At 42.1% G+C, this 22,781-nt stretch overlaps 1 protein-coding gene across 1 annotated transcript in view; it reads right to left on the minus strand.

Annotated features, from left to right (window-relative positions):
* The window catches only part of LOC132820142 (calpain-5-like), a 153,770-nt gene that overhangs the window by 15,216 nt on the left and 115,773 nt on the right, over window positions 1-22,781 (minus strand). The window contains exons 7-10 of the mRNA XM_060832083.1: window positions 21,717-21,794; window positions 18,927-19,122; window positions 17,278-17,400; window positions 13,073-13,269 (exon numbers count right to left, since the gene is read on the minus strand). Of these exons, the coding sequence (XP_060688066.1) occupies window positions 13,073-13,269; window positions 17,278-17,400; window positions 18,927-19,122; window positions 21,717-21,794 (594 nt within the window). The remainder of the gene's footprint in view (window positions 1-13,072; window positions 13,270-17,277; window positions 17,401-18,926; window positions 19,123-21,716; window positions 21,795-22,781) is intronic.

Below are 22,781 nucleotides of genomic sequence, written 5' to 3' on the forward strand. Positions count from 1 at the left end.
ACCTCAACCTGAGCTACAAATCTTCTCAAAAACTCGCTAAGTAGTTTTTAAATTGGTATAAACAAGTTCCACAACTTTGACCCAGATTATCATTCACTGAATTAACACTGCTAGATTGGGTTGGGATGTCTGGTTGGCATGGACAGGTTGGACCGAAGGATCTGTTTCCATGCTGTACATCTCTATGACTCTATGACTATAACTGTTTTAATATTTAAATATATGGAGGCATTGAAGAAATAAAATGTAGCCATCATAGTTGTAGAGAGCTGTGAATGTTACAGATTCAGTAAAAGTTACTTTTCTTTAAAAAAGTAGAAATTGTTCAAGTTTTAAATGAGAGAAATTGTGTATTACAGTATGGTGGAGTGCTAGAAAGGGTCACAAACCAAGCAGTCACTGCTGCTGGGGAAATGATTTTCATGCAATCAGGGTTTTAATGATCCTGCAGCCGGATTGGTGACAAGGGGATGGCACAGCATGGAAGAGGGCTACGTACAGTCTCATATCAGCACCTATTGCAACCCATGGTCTTAAAAAGCATGAAGATTGGGCGACACGGTGGCACAGTGGTTAGCACTGCTGCCTCACAGCATCAGGACCCAGGATCAATTCCCACCTCAGGCAACTATCTGTGTGGTGTTTGCACATTTTCCCCGTGTCTGCGTGGGTTTCATCCGGGTGCTCCGGTTTCCTCCCACAGTCCAAAGATGTGCAGGTTGGGTGAATTGGCCATGCTAAATTGCCCATAGTATTAGATGAAGAGGTAAATGTAGGAGAATGGGTCTGGGTGGGTTTCTCTTCGGACGTTGGTGTGGACTTGTTGGGCCGAAGGGCCTGTTTCCACACTGTAAGTAATCTAATCCAATCTAATTAAGATTCTCATCATCAAAATGGAGAACTGGGACCCAGGATGAGATAAGGAATGGTTGGTTATTAAAATTACATTGCTACTGGAGCTGGTCAGCTTCATGGAACTGTCTAGTCCCATGGAAATCTTAGGACATCAGCAGGCAAACTGTTCATGAGCTCTCTCTAGACCTGGACACACCCAATTGACATAGTTGAGGCATTCACTTTCTCATCCACTCCCCATCCCGAGCATCATTAGGAATGGGGGTGGGACACCCACATGCAGTCTAACCTGACAACATCATACTTCTTTGACCTCAGAATCACAGGATTGTTACAGCATAGAAGGAGGGCACTCAGCCTATTATGCTTTCATTAGTTCTATTCCCTAGTTCCAATCTCCTGGCTTATCTCTGCACATCAACTCTATCCAAACAATTATCCAATACCCTCTCAAATGAACCTGCATCCACCACATTTCCAGTCAGTGCATTCAATACTTATTATCTGCAAAAGCATTTTCTGACATTACCTTTGCTTCCTTTACAGAACATCTAAAATTTATGTTTTTTTTTGTAATGCAGGAACTACTTCTGCCTCACTACATTAGCCAACCTGTATCCTGCCTCTGTTCCATCTTATTTCAAGATTGGAAAATCCAGCCATAAGTTTGCTACCCTGTCTAGTTAAAGACAGGTCCAGATTTTCACTAAGATAGAGAGGCAGCACTGGGTGAAAACGGCAGAAGTGACCTGAAATTACAAGTGCCAGCATTTACCTTTTTTTATGGGTATGGGAGTGGAACTGGTTCTGGATCCACACATGTGATTTGCAGAGGCAGTCTGCCATCTAAATCATAAACCCCTGTGTGATCTTAGTGAGGTAAGTGACTCAAATCCAAAATGTGCAGACTGGGCTAGAGTAGTAAAAAGTACAAACTCATTGGAGCTGTCAAATAACAGTTAGGACTGTCTAAAAGGATAGTGAGAGCCCTTTTCATCAGTTAGTGATGGCTAGTATGAGAGGACATGGCTTTAAATTGAGGGGTGATAGATATAGACCAGATGTCAGACGAAGGTTCTTTACTCAAATAGTAAGAGTGTGGAATGCCCTGCCTGCAACAGGAGTCGACTCGCCAACATTAAGGGCATTTAAATGGTCATTGGATAAACATAATGGAATAGTATAGGTTGGATGGGCTTTAGATTGGTTTCACAGGTCAGTGCAACATTGAGGTCCCAAAGGGCCTGTACTGCTCTGTAATGTTCTATGTTCCAGTCAAGACAGTCAAGAGGAACCTGTCAATATGGTCATGCCAAAGTTGTAAAGACATTTGAAACCTCCAATCTTTACATCTTTGACAAATATTCTGAAATGTTAAAAAAGATAGCTTTCTTCTTCACTCTACCTGTTGAAAAAGAGAAGACAGTGAAGACTGCAGATGCTGGAGATCAGAGTTGAGAGTGTGTTGCTGAAAAAGCGCAGGAGGTCAGGCAGCATCCAAGGAGCAGGAGAATTGATGTTTTGGGTCGGAGCCCTATAATGCAGCATGACTGATTTCACAAGGTTTCATTAGTGGGATGCCTTGCATTTTACAGTTTGATTTACAGCTACAAGTGGCTTTGAGTTCTTGGGCCTGTGAATTTATAAGAAATCCAGTTTCATTGAAGTGATGGAATTTGAATATTGTAAATGTGCTCTTTTTATGAGTGTATGCCATTCTCAATATAACAAAGTCTGCAAAATACTTTATCTAGACAAATTTTATTTTCACCCATCTGTGCATAGGTCCTGAGGTCTACAATGGGAGATGGCATTAATGGAGATGGCATGGTAGATAAAAGAGCAAAAGATGATTGGTGGGGGACATGGATTGACATGAGTTATATTTGGCCTCCTTCTTCAAGGACCACAATTTCCTCTCCCATGTGGTCAACAATGTCCTCCAGCACATCTCCTTTACTTCCCATACCTCCGCCTTTGAACCCCACCTCTCCGATCGCAACAAGGACAGACCCACTGGGTCCTCATCTTCCACCCCACCAACATCTGGAAACAACACATCATCCTCTGTCATTTCCGCCACTTTCAAATAGACCCCACCATCAGAAATATACTTCCCTCCCCACCTCTGTGTTCTGCAGTGACCATTCCCTCCATGACTCCCTCAATGGGTCCATACACCCCACCAACTCACCCTCCACTCCCAGCACCTTCCCTTGCCAACACAGGAAGTATAAGATCTGTGCCCACACCTCCCCACTCAACTCCACCCAAGGCCTCAAAGGATCCTTCCACATCCAGCAGATTTTCCTGCACCTCCACACATGTCTACCACTGTGTCCGTTGCTCCCAATGTGGTCTCCTCTACACTGGGGAGACAGGATGCCAACTGGCAGAACATTTCAGAGAACCTTTCAGAGAACATACTCTAAATATTCCCATTACCCTGTGGCCGGACACTTCAACTCCCCCTCCCACTCTACTAAGGACGTGCAAGCCCTCAGCCTCCTCCACCACCAAATTCTAGCCACCTGACATCTCGAGGAAGAATGCCTCATCTTTTGTCTTGGGACCATCCAACCACATGGGATCAATGTTGATTTCGCAATTTTCCTCATCTCCCATCCCTCACCCTATCCCAGATCTAACCATCCAAATTGGCACCACCTTCTTGAACTCTCCTATCTGTCCAACTTCTTTCTCACCTATCCACTCCACCCGCTGCTCTGATCTACCACCATCACCCCCACCTTTACCTACCTATCGCATTCCCAGCAACTTGCCCCCGCCTCACCCCCTCTCATTTATCTCTCAGTCCCCTTGGGTCTCTCCTACTATCCTGATGAAGAGCTTATGCTTGAAACACGACTCTCCTGCTCCTCAGATGCTGCCTGACCAGCTGTACTTTTCCAGCACTGCACTTCATGAGTTGTATTAAGTTGACATGGGATGATAAAGGACAGAGGAGGGTTCAGGGATATAGGATGTTAAGTAGTTTTAGTGAGTATGGGGCATGGGTTGGCAGTTATTGGATATAAGAGTGTATATGTGTTAATGATGCTGAATTTGCACTCATCCTGACTCTGCAATGGGCATCTCTCTTGGGTCTTCACATCTATTATAAACCAACTGACTCCCACAGCTACCTAGACTACACCTCCTCCCACCCTGTCCCCTGTAAAAACGCCATCCCATATTCCCAATTCTTTCGTCTCCGCTGCATTTGCTCCCAGGAGGACCAGTTCCAATACCGTACAGCTCAGATGGCCTCCTTCTTCAAGGATCGCAGATTCCCCCCAGACGTGATCGACGATGCCCTCCACCGCATCTCCTCCACTTCCCGCTCCTCCACCCTTGAGCCCCGCCCATCCAAACGCCACCAGGACAGAACCCCACTGGTTCTCACGTACCACCCCACCAACCTCCATATACAGCGTATCATCTGCCGTCATTTCCGCCACCTCCAAACGGACCCCACCACCAGGGATATTTTAGATTAGATTACTTAGTGTGGAAACAGGCCCTTCGGCCCAACAAGTCCACACCGACCTGCCGAAGCGCAACCCACCCATACCCCTACATTTACCCCTTACCTAACACTACGGGCAATTTAGCATAGCCAATTCACCTGACCCACACATCTTTGGACTGTGGGAGGAAACCGGAGCACCCGGAGGAAACCCACGCAGACACGGGGAGAACATGCAAACTCCACACAGTCAGTCGCCTGAGTCGGGAATTGAACCCAGGTCTCAGGCGCTGTGAGGCAGCAGTACTAACCACTGTGCCACCGTGCCGCCCAATATATTTCCCTCCCCTCCCCTATCATCGTTCCGAAAAGACCACTCCCTCCGTGATTCCCTCGTCAGGTCCACACCCCCACCAACCCAACCTCCACTCCCAGCACCTCCCCCTGCAACCGCAAGAAATGCAAAACTTGCGCCCACACCTCCTCCCTTACGTCTCTCGAAGGCCCCAAGGGATCCTTCCATATCCGCCACAAATTCACCTGCACCTCCACGCACATCATCTATTGCATCCGCTGCACCCGATGTGGCCTCCTCTATATTGGGGAGACAGGCCGCCTACTTGCAGAACGTTTCAGAGAACACCTCTGGGACACCCCAATCAACCAACCCAACCACCCCGTGATTCAACACTTTAACTCCCCCTCCCACTCCACCAAGAACATACAGGTCCTTGGACTCCTCCACCGCCAGACCATAACAACACGACGATTGGAGGAAGAGCGCCTCATCTTCCGCCTAGGAACCCTCCAACCACAAGGGATGAACTCAGATTTCTCCAGTTTCCTCATTTCGCACCCCCCCCCCCCCCAACCCCACCTTGTCTCAGTCAAATCTCTTGAACTCAGCACCGCCTTTCTAACCTGCAATCTTCTTCCTGACCTCTCCGCCCCCACCCCACTCCGGCCTATCACCCTCACCTTGACCTCCTTCTACCTATCGCATCTCCATCGCCCTTCCCCCTAGTCCCTCCTCCCTACCTTTTATCTTAGCCTGCTGGACACACTTTCCTCATTCCTGAAGAAGGGCTTATGCCCGAAGTGTCGAATCTCCTGTTCCTTGGATGCTGCCTGACCTGCTGCGCTTTTCCAGCAACACATTTTCAGCTCTTTACAAGTCACCCAATCAACTCCAAACTCGCCTGAAGATAGGATGGGGTGTGGCCATTTTTAGAAATCAGGTTTACAGAGTTCAGAAACTCAAACTAGGAACTGAAATCAGGGCCACAATCTCAACTATAGATTAGTGGAGTAACTCCTCTGATAGTTCAGAGGTCAAAGACCTCATGAGTATATGTGTTTGTGAGCATTTATTCCTATCGGCACAATTGAAAGATTATAGAAGAGTAAACAGAGTTTTGCTATGAGCCTACCTAACTTCTTGTAGCTGTCATTTGGCACCATGATGCATCACACAATACCATTTTGAGGATTAAGCATTCTGCAATCTTAAATTCATGCACTGTAGCAGTGGAATGACATACCGCTCATGATATTAATAGGTCAGTAGATACTACTCCAAGAATGTCAATGAAAACAGACCATCATTTTAACTTGGTTGATCTCCAGGGGACAATAATGTTATTAAAGTCACTTTTATCTCATTGTTCTGTTTATGAGAAGCTTCGCCAAGGGGAAATTAGTTTATGACTACTGTAAATCTATCACTGCCTTATGATGAGCACCAACTAACGGAGTCAACTTAGACTATTCATATTTATAGTACAGATCATTGCTTCAAAAGAACTGCCTCAGAAAATTCCACCTACGGCACATTCTTATTATGAAGTGTAAACTTTCCAATTACCCATTTCTCAAATAGTGCATTGTTAGTGAATGATTTCTAAAGAAATACTAAATGCTTATTTAAACAGTTCAAAAGAAAATAGGAAACAAAAACTGAAATTGCTGGAAAAAGTCAGCTAGTCTGGCAGCATTTGTATAGAGAAATTAGATTTAATGCTTTGCGTCCAGTGACCTTTCAGAATTGAGATATGGGAGGAGGGAAGATAGCGTGAATAAATAGTGGTTGTTGAGATGAATAACACAAAAAGGAACATTATTACGCATTTTTAAAAACTACAAAATCAAAAGAGATAAACAAAACAAACTTTAAAGAATTCCCTGCATCATGTCACCTTGCTGTGTTTACTATGCTTTAGAAAATTAATAGGAGATTAATAAGAGGAAATAAATCAAAAGAAAAAGAAATTTGAGGCTGAAGTTTGCAATGTTCCTGATTTGTGTGATAAGAATCAGATACTTTTTGATAAGATTGTAACAACCTTAGCATACTTATTCCATCCAATCCACTGAAGGAGAAGCAGACAAATATTCTTGATGTAGGTTTGCTCACTGAGCTGGAAGGTTCATTTTCAGACGTTTCATCACCATAACAGGTAACATTGAGTCATAGAGCCATAACATCTTCAATGAGCCTCTGAATGAAGCACTGGTTGTGTAGCCTGCTTTCTATTTATATGTTTGCGTTTCCTTCGGAACATGGGTTCGAATCTCACCATGATAGATGATGAAATTCAACTTGAATAAAATCTGGAATTAAAAGCTATAATTGTAAACAATATTGTTTTTAAAAAAAGGTTCATTATTGCCTATTGGGAGGGGAAATCTGCTGTTCTTATCTGATCTGGACCTACATGTGACTCCAAACCCACAGCAATGATTTTTAACTGCCCTCTGAAATAACCAAGAAAATCAGTCCGTTCAAGGACATTAAGGACAGGCAACAGATATGAGCAATGTCAGTGACACCCACATTTTAAAAAATCATTATTAGTATAGTTGGTGAACTGGATAAATATTGGAAGGAATAAAAGAAATGTAGGGATATGGGCAAAGTACTGTGGAGTGGGACTCACTGGATTGTTCTTTGAAAGAGCTGGCGTAATCTCGATGGATCAAATGGCCTCGTGTGTGGCACCATTCTATGATTCTAAGATACAGTTTCATTCATTGTAACATTACATTAAAATACAACTATCAATTTTCATATTATTCAGATGTCAAAAGTATGTCACTTAAAAGGAAATTGATTGTTGTGAGACGCTTGAACTTGGTGTTAAATTCCCAGAGCACATGTCTGCAGTACTGCTCAGCGCCTGCTGGTGGAGCCATTGTGCTCAATTCAAAATTATTACCAACATCACCAGCATGAAAGTGTGTGTCCTGCAGCCTCACACAGTCTAGTTTAAAATCACACAACACCAGGTTATAGTCCAATAGGTTTATTTGGAAGGACTAGCTTTTGGAGTGTTGCTCCTTCATCGGGTAGTTGCCAAATAAGCATTCCAAAAGCTTTTACTTCCAAATAAATCTGTTGGACTATAACCCGGTGTTGTGAGATTTTTAAACTTTGTCCATCCCAGTCCAACAGCAGTTCCTCCACATCATTCAGTCTAGTCATTGGTCAAGTACATCCGAAAAATCATAAATAATATTCAGTTAATTCAGTAACCAGGTATGAGATTTAATTAAGCATTTAGGCAATAATTTATAGCCATTTCCCAAATACCTAAACTTTTACCACAGTACATGTCAACAGTGTTGCAACTAAATGCAAAGAGCAGCTGCTTTGTTAAAGGTAGATGTAAAGACCCAAGTCAAGAATTTCTCTATTCTTAGAAACATTTATGAAATAATGAAAGAAAGCAAATAACAAATAAAACAGTACAATTTGTTTAATCTCTCTTTTGGAAGTAATGACTTCAATAGATTCAGTAATTATTTTCTGTGTAGATATCTAATTAACCATCTGGCTCCGGAGTGTTATAGTATTAATTCAGTGTTAAAACAGAAAAAAGCAGCAGCAAATGCAGTATCATTCATTGACGCAATTGAGAGTATTTCCACAATTTATACATATTCTTGACAATTGTATTAATCTGAACTTTGATCCTTAATTCTACAGCAAACATGTAATGTTGAAGATATTCTTTAATAAATCTATTCAGACATGTAGTGACCCATTAAGCTGCTCATAAGCGTACATTAATAGTGCATGGCTTCTCAATGTTTAAAGCTAGGTTTTAAGTTTGCAATGAAATCGTGCAATAAGGTGTCAGTGTCAAGGGGTTGGCGGTCCTCTGCTAAGATTCTTGGAAGTTCCTACAGATTGGAGGGTAGTTTATGTAACCCCATTAATTAAAAGAGACGTTGAGAGAAAACAGGGAATCATAGAGCAGCGAGTCTGGCATTGCTAATATGGGAGATGCTAGAGTCCGTTATCAAGGATTTTATAGCAACAGTGGTGGAGTCAGACACAGTCAACATGGATTTACAAAAGTAAAATGGTGAGTGATGTAATTAGTAGGATTGATTAGAGCCTAGGGATTTTGCCCGAAACGTCGATTTTCCTGCTTCTCGGATGCTGCCTGACCTGTTGTGCTTTTTCAGCACCATTCTGATCTAAACTCTGGTTTCCAGCATTTGCAGTCCTCACTTTTGCCTAGTAGGATTGATTAGCGGAGCCAGTAGATTTGGTTTATTTGGGCTTTCAGGAGGCTTTTGACAAAGTTCCACGTAAGAAATTTTCCACTTGGGGTGGCGTGGTGGACAGTAGCTCAATGTTTAGCACTGCAGCCTCACAGTACCAGGGACCCAGGTTTGATTCCAACTTCGGGTGACTGTGTGTGTGAAGTTTGCACATTCTCCCTGTGTCTGTGTGGGTTTCCTTTGGATCCTCTGATTTCCTCCGACAATCCAAAGATGAGCAGGTTAGGTGGATTGGCCATGCTAAATTGTTCATAGTTTCCAGGGATATGCAGGCTAAAGAGATTAGCTCAGGGTTACATGGAAAGGGGGGATCATGGTGGGATGCTTTTCAAAGGGTCAGTGTGGATTTAACACTGTAGGGATTTATGGTAAGGAATTAATGTTAGAGGTTAAAGTGCATGAGATTTGGAGTTGAGGTGGATAGAAAACTGGTAGACAGGAAAGAAAGAGTAGGATTAAATGGGTGTTTTTCTGATTGGCAGGCAGTGACTAGTGTGTCACAGGGATTGGGACTAGGACACCAGCTATTCACAGTATATTAGAGATTTAGATGAGGGAGCTAAATACAATATCTCAATTAACGAAAGGCTGGGTGGAAGGGTGAGCTGTGAGGAGGATGCAGAGATGTTGCAGTGTGATTTGGACAGGCTGAGAGAATGGGCAAATGCAGTATTAATGTGGATAAATATGAGATTATCCACTTTGGCAGCAAAAATAGGAAGGCAGATTATTATTTGAATGGCCATAAATTGAGAGGGATCTGTAAAATGAGATGTGGGTGGCCTTGTCGAATGTAGACATGCAAATGCAGCAGACAGTAAAGATGGTAAACTGCATGTTGGTCTTCATAAAGAGAGTATTCAAATGAAGGAACAAAGGTGTCTAATACAGGGCATTAGTGAGGCCACACATGGAACATTGTGTGCAGTTTTGATCTCCTTACTGAGGAAGAATGTATTTTGTTATAGAGGGAGTAAAATGAAGGTTCACCAAATTAAATCCTAGGATGACAGGACTGACCTATGAGTAGAGATTGAGTTGGTTAGGATTGTATTAACTGGAGTTAGGAAGAAAGAGGGGGAACCCATAGAAACCTCTAAGATTCTAAGAGAACTAGACAGGTTAGATGCAGGATGCATTGGTGGGGGGAGTCCAGAAAAAGGGGTTATGGTTTAATGATAAGAGTTAAACTTTCCTGGACTGAGATGAAGAGAAATTTCTTCACCCAGAAAGTGGTAGGCCTGTGGAATACACTACCATAGAAAGTGGTTGAGGCCAAAACATTGTGTTTTCAAATAGGAGGCAGATATCGTTCCTGGGGTGAAGAGTGGAATTAGGGTACTGTGCTCGATGATCAGTCATGGGGTTGAATGGCCTACTCCTGTCTTGGATGTTTCTATGTTTCCTAGATTTATGCAAATAAGTGAAACAAATGAATACCGCATTCAACACTGTGACTGGTGAAATAAGCTAATTCTACATTTTGTAAAACAGGTCCCACTTGGAGTTTGCTGTGAATTTGTTCATTGGACTCAGGGACAGTACCTAAATCACTGGATCTGTGAAGCAGATGTGGCACTGAAACAACTATAGTGCACAGCATTCAAAGTCAGCCCTCAAAATTCACAGATATTTTAAAATGCTATTGTATATACCATTTTGTACATTATAGAGGTTAAAGAGATGTTAGTGAAATATTCTTGATGATCTATTAGTGAGAAATGATAAGAATCAGGGTTGGAATTGAGGGTTGTTATGAATTTGCAGACAACAGGAAACTGTGGGAATAGTGTTGATAGCACATTGTTCTCAATATATTAACTTTACAATCCAAATTCATTTGATTAGCTTTTCCAATGCTGCTGATTGCTATGTGAAATTCTGAGGAATTGATAAGTTATTAATTGAGTTGGTGAGAGACTTCTTGAGCAGCTGGAGTTTGATAAGGTAAAATGGTCGTTCTGCTAAAACATGACAATCGAGTTATTTTGCAACCTCACACAATAGAAATTTGGGCTGTAGAAGATCGCTAGAGAAAATCTCTACACCCATTCAGTAGAAATTTTGTGTTATCCAAACTACGTCCACAACTTGGCAATTGCATTATAGCCAATTTGGTCGATGAAACCCGCGCTATACCAGAATGACTTATAGGATGAGTTTTATACTGAGACAGAGTAGGCAAGCTCAGGCAGCTAGGCAAAATTAATTCAAATGAGCTAAGCAGCTTAAAAAGACTATTTAATATGGAAAACCTGAGACCTCAAAAACATCCAGGAAGAAGTTTCTAGAAGATATTTGGACCAAAAGGAAGCAGGTTTCTTCACAGCAGAAAAATTGCTCTAGCTCATTGAGTACAATTTTAAACTAAACTTCTAGGTAGGAAAACCAAAGGATCAGGCAGAATGTTAATTTTTTAACTCAACTACAGGACTGGGGTGAAGCTCCTTCTGGAGTACTGTGTGCAGTTCTGGTCACCCTGCTGTAGGCAGGATATTATTAAATTGGAGAGGCTTCACAAAATCTTGCCAGGAATGGAGGGTTTGAGTTATAAAAATAGATTGTAACATTTTTCACTGGACCATCGGAAGTTGAGGGATTGCATTGTAGATGTTTATAAAATCACGAGGAGCAGAGGTAAGGTGAATAGCAAGGGTCTTTTCCTTAGGCTGGGGGAGTTCAAAATTAGGGGGCATATTTTTAAGGCGAGTGGAGAAAGTTTTAAAAAGGACATGAGCAGCAACTTTTTTTTAAACACCGAGAGTAGTTCGTGCGTGGAATGAACTGCCAGAGGAAGTGATGGATGCAGGTACAGTTACAACATTTAAAAGACATTTGTATAAGAACATGAACAGGAAACGTTTGGAGGGATATGAGCCAAATGCAGGCAGGTGGTTCTAGTTTATTTGGGAACATGGTCAGTGTGAACTAGTTGCCAAGGAGTTGATGCTGTTTGACTATGACTGTTACTGTATAACTAATCCTACCCTTGGACTTCAAAGAAGAGTAAAATCTGCCAGGATGTAAAAACGAGTTGCTCCTAATCCTAGCAGTGTCCTGACTGGTGGAACAAGTTAAAATGGACCCCGTTGGATGTAAAGTTAATTGTATTTCATCTGATCCCTTGCAATTCCCACACTCTAATACAGGTTGCAGTTACTGCCATGGTATCTCCAATAGCCGCAGTTAGCATCGAGATTTGGAGATTCTAAGGTGGGGACAGGGTGGGGGAGAATTGATGGTTGATAACAGTGATTGTGTGGAGGCATGAGGAATGGTAAGTTATCAGAAATGATCGAGAACAGGGACATGTGAAATATATGATTTGAGGAGCAGAAGTAGGCCATTTGGCCCCTTAAAGCTGCTGTGCCATTCAAGAAAGTCATGGCTAAACAATTTGCATTTTGAATTCCACATTCCCTTCTACATCCAATTCCCTTGTCTGTCTGTCAAAAGTTGATCATTTCTGCCTTAGAAATATTCAATGCCTCCTACTTCACGTTCCAATTTGATAAAAAAAAGATCATTAGTTGCCCAACTCCCTGCTGTGGGATACCTGACAGAAATCACCTCTAACAAGAATTCTGCCTCAGTCTACAACACAAATGCAAGCAACATGAAAATCAAGAAATTATTGATGGTTGCATTTGAAAAATTGGATGATGTATGCATGATTATTCAAGACTATGCCAGTGTCATGGGTGCTCCCAGACTCCTGGTGATAAAATGAATATGGATTGTTCGCAAGGAAGCTACACTTGGTACGGCAGAAAGAGATAAAGAATCCAATGATTTATGTTGAAGAGTCCAAGGTTGAGAGCATGAGGATGGGTGAGGACACAAAAAGTAAAAGTAGTGCTCTAGAACATAAGACTGGAAGGGATCCTAGTGTAGAGATGGAGTAGCATCAGAGTAGGTGGGACAAATGGCTTCCTCCTGTGCTGGATAGGAATTCTGGTACAATTTAATTTGAATTCCATTTTCACTGGTGCTGCCTATTGGTGTGCAGCGTGGTGAATTAGAAATTTTACTTAGCCCTGCTTATTTTGTGTGGCATAAATGTCGGCATTAGTTCAAATATTAAAGTAGAGAAAAATTCTGAATGTGCAATTTGGAAAAGAAGGATTCTCTTAAGTTATTATGGCAAGTATGTGTTATCTCCAGGCTCCTGATGAATACCTGCATCTAGACACCACGTCTGTATAGATCCTCAGAAGGAAATCGCCCTCCACATATGGCTCGAAGGTACTCGGGATGATGACGTAACGACCTTTTTTGAGGCATGTTCGCAGAGAAACACTTCGTTTATCAATGTAGGTTGACCCAGTCACTTTCTGATATGGACTGTGCAATCTATACTCTCGGTTGAGTTCCACCTAAAGATGAACACAGAGATTTACAACTGAAGAAAGGTTAAATAGACTGATTTCTCCCAGAGGTGCAGATTTCCTGCTGTTTATCTGTTATGTTTCTTTTCTGTTCTCAGACAGTTTGCTTCTGCCTCACCATGGAGGAGTATTTGAGCCGTCAAGCTGGACTTTCCAAGGAGTGGCCATCCCATGAAGATGGTCACTCCTCTCCTTTGTTAAAACATAAAAGGAGCTCGGAATTTCTGACAAGAGGTTCTGATCAGGGCTCCTTCAGTAAGAGAGGCCATGCATTCTTCTGACAGGTCCCACGTAGTGCAGGACAGCTGAGGAAAGGCAAACATGTCCCTGTCTTAAGAGCAGTCAGTTGCTAGATTCTAGTAATTTATAATTCCAGCATTAGAGACAGCCACTTTCACAGCTCCTGCAAAAACATAAGTACCTCGTTAAGGTTATGGTTCTGGAATGGTACTGTACAAAGTGGATGGGGATAGGTGCTAGGCATGGAGGGTGCCAGGGTGGGCTGGTGGGGAGATGTTGCCAAGGTAAAAGGGGGACGAGTGGGCCAGGTAGCTCATGAAGTGTATAGGGGGTATTTCAGAGAGTGGGTGGGAGACATTGAATCCAGATGAGGGGCAGTGGGGACATCAAGTCTAGTGGCAGGAAGTGGGTTTCGGGTTTAGAGGGGGCACGGTGGTTGTCAGTTTCTAGAGTAAAGGGAAGAGGTGTGGTCAGGCATCGGAGATTGTTATGAAATTCTTAGCCTTATCATAGAGTCAGAGACGTACAGCACAGAAACAGACCCTTTAAATGTTGCAATTGTACTAGCCTCCACCTCTTCCTCTGGCAGTTCATTCCATACACATACCACCCTCTGCGTGAAACAAATTGCCCCTTAAGTCTCTTTTATATCTTTCCCCTCTCACCCTAAACCTATGCCTTCCAGTTCTGGACTTCCCTCACCCCAGGGAAAAGACTTTGTCTATTTACCCTATCCATGCTACTCATGATTTTGTAAACCTCTATAAGGTCACCCCTCAGCCTCCAGTGCTCCAAAGAAAACAGCCCCAACCTGTTCAGCCTCTCCCTATAGCTCAAATTCTCCAACCCTGGCAACATCCTTGTAAATCTTTTCTGAACCCTTTTCATTTGCACTGATCTGCTAGGCTTCCCCTACTTTGGGGATGGTAATATTTGTAGAGTCTCCTCTTCCAGTGAATTGTTTAGTTGTCCATCACCATTCATGACTGGACAAGACGTGACGGCAGGTCTTAGATGTGATCCGTTAATCACTTAGCTCTGTCTATACAAGCATGCAAGTAATCCTGTTTTATTGTTTCACCAGACTGTCATCTCATTTTTCGGTATGCCTGGTGCTGCTCCTGGCATGCTCTGCTATATTTTACTACAGAACCAGGGTTCATCCCTGCCTAATGGGATTGGTAGAGTGGAGAATATGCTAGGCAGAGGAATTGCAAATTGTGTTTGGAATACAATTAGACACCTCCTCGTGGATGCCCAGTCTTGAGTTGGTATATCTGTTTGAACATTTTCCCATTTGGGCATGGTGGTAGTGCCTCATAACAATGTGATGGAGGGCATTTTCAATGCGAGGACAAAGACTGTGCAGTGGTCACTCTTACCAATCGTGTCATAGACAGATGCATCTAAAGCAGGCAGATTGGTAAGGATGAGGTCAAGTATGTTTTTCTATCTTATTGCTTCCCTCACCCCTTGCTGCAGACCCAGTCTAGCAGCTATGTCCTTTAAGAGCTGACCAGCTTGGTCAGTAGTCCTGTTACTGAGCCAGTCTTGGTAATTAACATTGAACTCCCCCACTCAGAGTAGATTCTGAGCCCTTGTTATCCTCAGTACTTCCTCTATGTGTGGTTCAACATGGAGGAGAACGGATTTATCAGCTGAGGGAGAATGGTACATGGTAATCAGGAGGATGTTTCCTTGCTCATGTTAGATCTGCAATGAGACCTCAGACTTAACGTTGAGGACTCAAAAGGCAACTTCTTCCTGATTGTATACCACGGTGCTACCATTTCTTGGTTGTGGGAGAGGACATACCCAGTTATGGTGGTGTCTGGGACAATGTCTGTAAGGTATGATGCCGTGACTTTGACTATATCAGGCTGTTGCCTGAGGAAGAGTCACTGGACCTGAAATGTTGACTCTGCTTTCTCCACACAGATACTGGCAGATCTGTTGAGTTTCTCCAGCAAGTTCTGATTTTGTTTCAGATTGTTGTTTGACTAATCTGTCTGACAGTTCTCCCAATTTTGGCACTGGCCCCCAGATGGTGGTAAGGAGAACTTTGTAAGGTTACATAAATCTGTTGTTGTCATCATTTCTGTCTTAGGAATTAGCAGATGCCAGGTGGTCTGTCCATTTATTGTCCTGCTTTGAGATCTTTGTTGTAATGTATGTTTTAGAAATTGCAAAAGGGCAAATTGAAGTTAGGATCCAGACAAGTAGCTTACTATAATGAGCTGTTCAAATTCGCAAGCCAAATATAGAGTAAGGAAATTAAAACATTAAACTAATTCCTAAGACAGGCTGTTGGAGAGAACAAAAGCTACAGATGATCTATGGTTATAAAAGTGAGGAATTGGATTGAATGGATTCCTCCACTGATAGCTTGCATGGATGGAATAAATGGCTTCCTTCCATGCTGTAAATAGCTCTGTGACTTGATGTATGAATACATTGGAGTAAGTAATTTCTGGCAAGAGAATAGATGGAGGAATACCCCGAGATGTGCAGCTTACTTAAAAGTCAAAAGATATCAAAGAAGTGACAAGGTAGATGCACTATGTTTCCCCTAATTGGGGAGTCTAAAACCAGGGGACACCATTTCGAAATAAAAATGATGCCACTTAGATTGAGATGACTTAGAGGAATCCATCATTGGAATTCTCCGACATGGTGGTCTTGAAAGCTCAGTCTATGAGTATATTTAAGATAGACATTGATAGATTTCTAAGATTCCATTGATTCAATGGAATACAGGGTTATGGAGATGGGGTAGGTAAAAGTTTTTGATTAGCCATGATCATCATGACTGGGCAGGTTCAACAGGTTAAATGATCCACTCCTTTTCTTATTTTCCTAAAGGGAGAGGCAATTTCAGGTCCAACTGGCTTTCTATGTTCCTAAAATTGCTTGTTTTCCCCTTTCAATTTGTTTAATGGTACAATTCCGTCGTCATCTAAATCAAGATTGATCCTTACTCGCTACTATTTTAACATCATTCATTTGAGTAGTAATTATAAGGGACATACAATTACCATCCATAAGAGGAAAGAATCCTTTTAAAATTCTAGCACCTGATTGTTATCTAGTGACTATCTGAGGGAAGGTTATCCTGCACAAACTTCTGGAGAGGTCAAAAGCAAGCTGTCCATTAACAAGTGCTGTTTAGGTTTGTATGTGGAGAATTAGTTTAAATTAGACTTACAGTGTGGAAACAGGCCCTTCGGCCCAACAAGTCCACACCGACCCGCCGAAGCGCAACCCACCCATACCCCTACATTTACCCCTTACCTAACACTACGGGCAATTTAGCATGGCCAATTCACCTGACCCGCACATCTTTGTGACTGTGGGAGGAAACCGGAGCACCCGGAGGAAACCCACGCAGACACGGGGAGAACGTGCAAACTCCACACAGTCAGTCGCCTGAGTCGGGAATTGAACCCGGGTCTACAGGCGCTGTGAGGCAGCAGTGCTAACCACTGTGCCACCGTGCCGCCCACTGTGCCACCGTGCCGCCCACAAATGAGGCCTCTTGCATGAGGTACTGGTTGACATCAATGAAATGTTACCCTGTCATCTAGAAGATGGAAAATTTAATTGACATTCAAAAGTAAATACGCACAAACAAATCTCAAAACAAAACTGAGAATCTTTCATTGTCTGACCACCTATTGGTTGTCTCTTTTATCCAAGTCCATGTAAGTGTCTGCTGCAGGCAGTTTCCACAATGTATGAAAAGAATTAAAGACTTGCCTTGAAGATACTGAAACCAATGGTCAGATTCTTTCCATTGCCTTCTTTCCTGTGAATCCGTTTGTCTCTCTGCTGGATGGAAATAAGCACTTCATCCTCCTTCTTCGTGATATCAAACACATACTATATCAAAGAGAAATGAAAAATATTTTCAGTTTTCACGTATTTTCTATTCAATGGTGCTACTGTTTCTGCCACCCTCGATCATGTTGATCGATGTTTTCTTTTGCCCAGATAGGAGGCTGTAAAATATAGACCTGTGCCCCCAACTGGGCCATAAGCTTCGAAACACCTGAAGGTGCTGTAGATATATCAGCTTCATGTCTGACCCAATCTGAAATCTTGCAAGAGGGAGATTTTCATGGCACTGGAAACTACATTTACACAATTGACGAGAGATGAGTTTGAAATCAGAAGCATGATGGCCAAATGGGCTTTTTCTGTGCTTCAAAAAATCTATGAGCAGTGCCCAACAAGACCCAGTTGACAACTCCACAACAGCTTTGTAAGCATTTTACATTTTACCCATGACGTGCTCAAGAACTATCTAATCTTGGCCAAAAGTGATTTCCTTTCCCTGGAGTCAATTTCTGTAGAGAGAAATTCATGTTCTTCCCATTATCTGCAATGTATATGCACGAGTGTGAGTGTGTGTGTTTTAGATTATTTAAGGGAATGAATATTTACATTTTCACATGCTGACTGTATGCATTAACCAGTTTTGCATCTTCATTGAGTAAATCTTGTTTTGCAACAACTTCATAGTGCTTTAATAAACAAACCTGATTGATCGGTCTTTATATTCAAAGTCTAATGTAGAGAAAACATATTGTTGTCCATATCGGGAAATGGATTAAATAATTAAATTTATGTTCTGACCTGTGGAGTAATGGAATGAGAGAAAGACAGTGCATTCCTCTCAGTTGTAACAGAAGAACAGTCACTATTTTACACATTTCCTACCTCCCACTCAAGTCAGTATGTCTTTCTGACTGAGATGGTCAATTTAGTGACAATTAATTCAGTTAAAGGTCAGACTATATTCTGAAATTTTATCCATTAGAACATTTGGACTTTTCAAATTATTTCATTTTGCAAGTTTACAATAAGAGATTGCCTTTATTTTGTCAGTTTGAGCTCATGCGGAAAGAAATAGTGTTTAAAGGGGATTGATAAAGGTAGACGTTGAACAGATGTTCCTCCTTGTGGGACAGTCTTGAACAACAGGGCATCGAAATTGAATGAGAGGGGGTAGGTTCAAAACTGATAGGATGAGAAACTACTGCTCTCAGAGTCTGTGGAACTCTCAGTCCGAGTGTGCACTGGAAGCAGAATCAATCAACAGCTTCAAGAAAGGAATAGAAATGTTTCTGATGAAAAAAAAGGTGATAAAGGACTATGGGGAATAGGCAGGAAAGTGGAGTTGAGACCAAGATAAGATCAGCCATGATCACGTTAAATGGCAAATTGGACTCTAAGGGCTGAATTGCCAATCCTGCTCCTATTTCCTTTGTTCCCATGACATCATCCACAAGCTTTTATTACACTGTTCCACAGAATGCCTGTACAGAAGTGTTACTTAGTTCTACTGACGCAAAGCATTCCTATATTGTACCTGTCATCCAAACTGGGCTGTTAAGGTTTTTTACCTGTGGATTTTGCAGGAACGTATGCAGGAAATTCGTACAACCCCCTGCACGGTTCAGTAGTGGGCCTTCGTGTCTACTCCAAGCCCCACGGAGTATCACTTCATCCCATGTCTTGCGAATACTCAGGTAAGAGGTGTTTATTATTCGACAAACAATTGCATTGGTGAAGTATTTATACCAGTCTTCAAATGCCATCCTTGGAAAAAACCCAGAAAGATAAATCTATTTAAGAGATGTATTAACAAGATGATGAACATAAAGAGCACTTTTCCTCCAGCTGTTGTGATTCAGTGATTGACTTGTGCCATACTCTGGCATTTTTAAAGAACATTTATCACAACAAGGAGTTTTCTTAAGTTGACTAAGTTAATCCTTCCGTAAAAAATGGCCAACAGCGTTTATGGTTTCAATTAGGAACAGACACCAGAACACGTGTGAAGGATGCAAGGTTTGAAATAATATCCTAATATGGGTTTCCTCTGGGTGCTCCGGTTTCCTCCCACAACCTAAAGATGTGCAGGTTAGGTGAATTGGCCATGCTAAATTGCCCATAGTGTTAGGTGAAGGGGTAAATGTAGGAGAATGGGTCTGGGTGGGTTGCTCTTCAGAGGGTCAGTGTGGACTTGTTGGGCCGAAGGGCCTGTTTCCACACTAAGTAATCTAATCTAAAATATGCTGGAAAATCAGCTTTTTATACACATGGGTTCAGTGAGGTAAGGAAGATATTCCTGGATTAGTGCCAGAAGCTACTGTAATGAGGTTAGTCAGGTGGACCTCATAGAATTTGAATTCCCTGGTTAGCTGTTAATCTGGTACAACCAGGGAGCCTCAGCTGACAGATGAAAACAGGGGGTTCAGACACAGAGCCATACAGCACAGAAACAGACCCTTCCATTCAACTATTCCATGCTGACCAAGTTTCCTAAACAAAACTAGTCCCACTTGCCGGCATTTGACCCATGTCCCTCCAAACCGTTCCTATTCACGTACCTGACCAAATGTCTTTTAAATGTTATAACTGTACCTGCATTTACTATTTCCTCTGGTAGTTCATTCCTGATACTCAGAGCTGCATCAGTAACAAGGACTTTCCACATGTAACTAAAGGGTCACTTGCTGATGGGATACCAGCCTTTGTGGAGTTATTTCAGCTACAATTCTGAACATCTGGTGAAATTCAAAGTCACCCAATAAAATCTCGAATTCAAAGCAAGTTTCAGTCATGGTGACCTTAAAACTGTTGTCAGTTCCCTTAAAAAGTTGACTGGCTCACTAATGTCCTTCAGGGAAGGAGATCTGCCGTTCTTGCCTGACCTGGCCTAGCTGTGCTTCCAGAACTGCAGAAATATCATTGACTCTGAAATGGACTCGAGAAGGGCAACAATTACCATTCTTGCCAGCAATGTCCACAACCCATGAAAGAGTCTAGAAAACAAAGGCCTGCAAGGGCCAAAATGTAGCTTACAAAACATCACAGTTAAAAAAAATAAACGTACTAAATCAACTGAAGACTACTGACACTCACTGAAATGTTTTTCTATAGACACCACTATCTTTTCAGCACTCCATTTGATTTAGATTTGCAAGGTGAAAGTTGAGTTTGGGATTACAAATGATGGGGAATCAATGTCTTTGAATTTAGATTTCACTGCTTAAACTCCTCTACAGAAATTAGACATTATTTTCTCTCTCTGAAGATCATGACTCTTTGGAACTCTCTTCCTGAAAAGGTGGTGGAAGAAGAATTAGATTAGATTGCTTACAGTGGAAACAGGCCCTTCGGCCCAACAAGTCCACACCAACCCTCCAAAGAGTAACACACCCAGACCCGTTCCCCTACATTTACCCCTTCACCTAACACTACGGGCAATTTAGCATGGCCAATTCACCTAACCTGCACATTTTTGGACTGTGGGAAGAAACTGGAGCACCCGGAGGAATCCCACGCAAACACAGAGAGAATGTGCAAACTCCACACAGACAGTTGCCTGAGGCGGGAATTGAACCCGGGCCTCTGGCAACTGTTGAATAGTTTTCAGGCTGTGATAGATTTTTGCTAAGCAAAGGAATGAAAGGTTATCAAAGGAAAGCAGAAATGTAGATTTGAGGCTTCAATCAGATTAACCGTGATCTTATTGAATGGGAGAGCAGAGTCAAGAGGCCTACACTTGCCCCTAACTTCTAGGAGTTGATTTTTATTTTCACGAAATTGAAAAATGTCACAGCTGATATAGAGTCAAACCCCATCGACATTTATCTCGCAATTTCTTTTAGCTACAGTCAAAGTGTACCCTTAAATATACCAACATGAAGTTCCTAATTGCCACATGAGGCGTTTTTGTGTTCTTTGATCTAAGTTTTTTGGGGAGAGTCCAGAACAAATTCTACAGTATTTGTGAAATCATAGAATGATACTTTCTTCTTTCATGCTGGTTCACACTTCTATTTCCTCTTTATGTACGTTTTCCAGATAAAACTCAGATTGTCAAATTGACAACCCTACTTTATGAAGGCTGGTAAATACTACATGTATAGCTAATCTAAAACCTAGTGAACAGGAGTCATAGAACATTATAGTACAGTATAGGCCCTTCGGCCCTCAATGGAACCAATTTGAGGCCCATCTATCCTACACTATTCCATAGCGCAGTCTATAGCACAAACTTGTTTTTCATTGGATAGTATTTGAACCAGCAAATAAAAACTTGTTAGTTAAAGAGATAGTTTGTAATCTGGATTTGAATGGTTATTTGATCCCAAGGCTAATATCTAAGTTGTGAGTCATCTCACCAGAATTCTCCATCATTCTTAAGGTCGGTACCAATTCTTTTGCGCTCCTTCTTGCTAATCTTCTCCCACTCCTTTGAACTAGAAAAAAGAAAAGTGTTTATGAATTCCAATTACAATACATTTTCTGTCAGGACTACTGCTTACATATTTTTACAATTTCATCAAAATTTGATGTCTGAACAATTTCTCTGGCTCTGCTAATGTCAGAAAGATTTGAATATTTCACAGAATATGAAACAAAGGTTAATCCAGAAAGGGTAAAGGATCATGACCTGGTTATAAAACTTCTTGGTGGAGCTTCTGAAAGTATTGGGGAGATGACAAGGAAAGATTGCTGCATATCGGAGTTCTGCATTTGGAGAAGAAGCATAGGAAGTGAAAAAGTGGTCATGTTTGGTGGAGTAATGATTGAGGGAACAATAATTAGGCCAATGTTACAGAAAAGGAAGGGGGGGGAGGTGGGGGAAGCTGGTGCAGAGATGTAGAAGGAGGAGATTGCTGAAGTGGATTAGATAATAGAAGGCAAGGTGAATATATTGATTAGATTCCCAACAGTGTGGAAACAGACCCTTTGGCCCAACAAGTCCATACCGACACTCCGAAGAGTTTCCCACCCAGACCCCTTCCCCTACATTTACCCCTGACTAATGCACCTAACACTGTGTGCAATTTAGCATGGCCAATTCACCTGGCCTGCATATCTTTGGATTGTGGGAGGAAACTGGAGCACCCAGAGGAAACCCACGCAGACAGGGAGAATGTGCAAACTCTGCAGGAATCAAACCTGGGTCCCTGGCCAAGTGAAGTAGCAGAGCTAACCACGGAGCCACCGTGCCACCTTAAGTCCCAAAGAACATTAAAGTCCATTTTCTCTGATATAGAAAGGTAATGGAGCAGGATGATGGGAGTTGGTGGAGCAAGGAATCAGGACTTGAAATGGAAGGATTGAGTGAACTGTACTTTGTAGCAATTGGTACAGAAACTTCTGAGGAAACCAGGCTTGATGTAACAAAATTTATTTTACTTTCTTAACTCAGAAAAAAAAACCCAAGAGTGGGGAATAAT

Source organism: Hemiscyllium ocellatum, chromosome 11 (genome assembly GCF_020745735.1).
Source record: "Hemiscyllium ocellatum isolate sHemOce1 chromosome 11, sHemOce1.pat.X.cur, whole genome shotgun sequence".
Classification (NCBI taxonomy): domain Eukaryota; kingdom Metazoa; phylum Chordata; class Chondrichthyes; order Orectolobiformes; family Hemiscylliidae; genus Hemiscyllium; species Hemiscyllium ocellatum.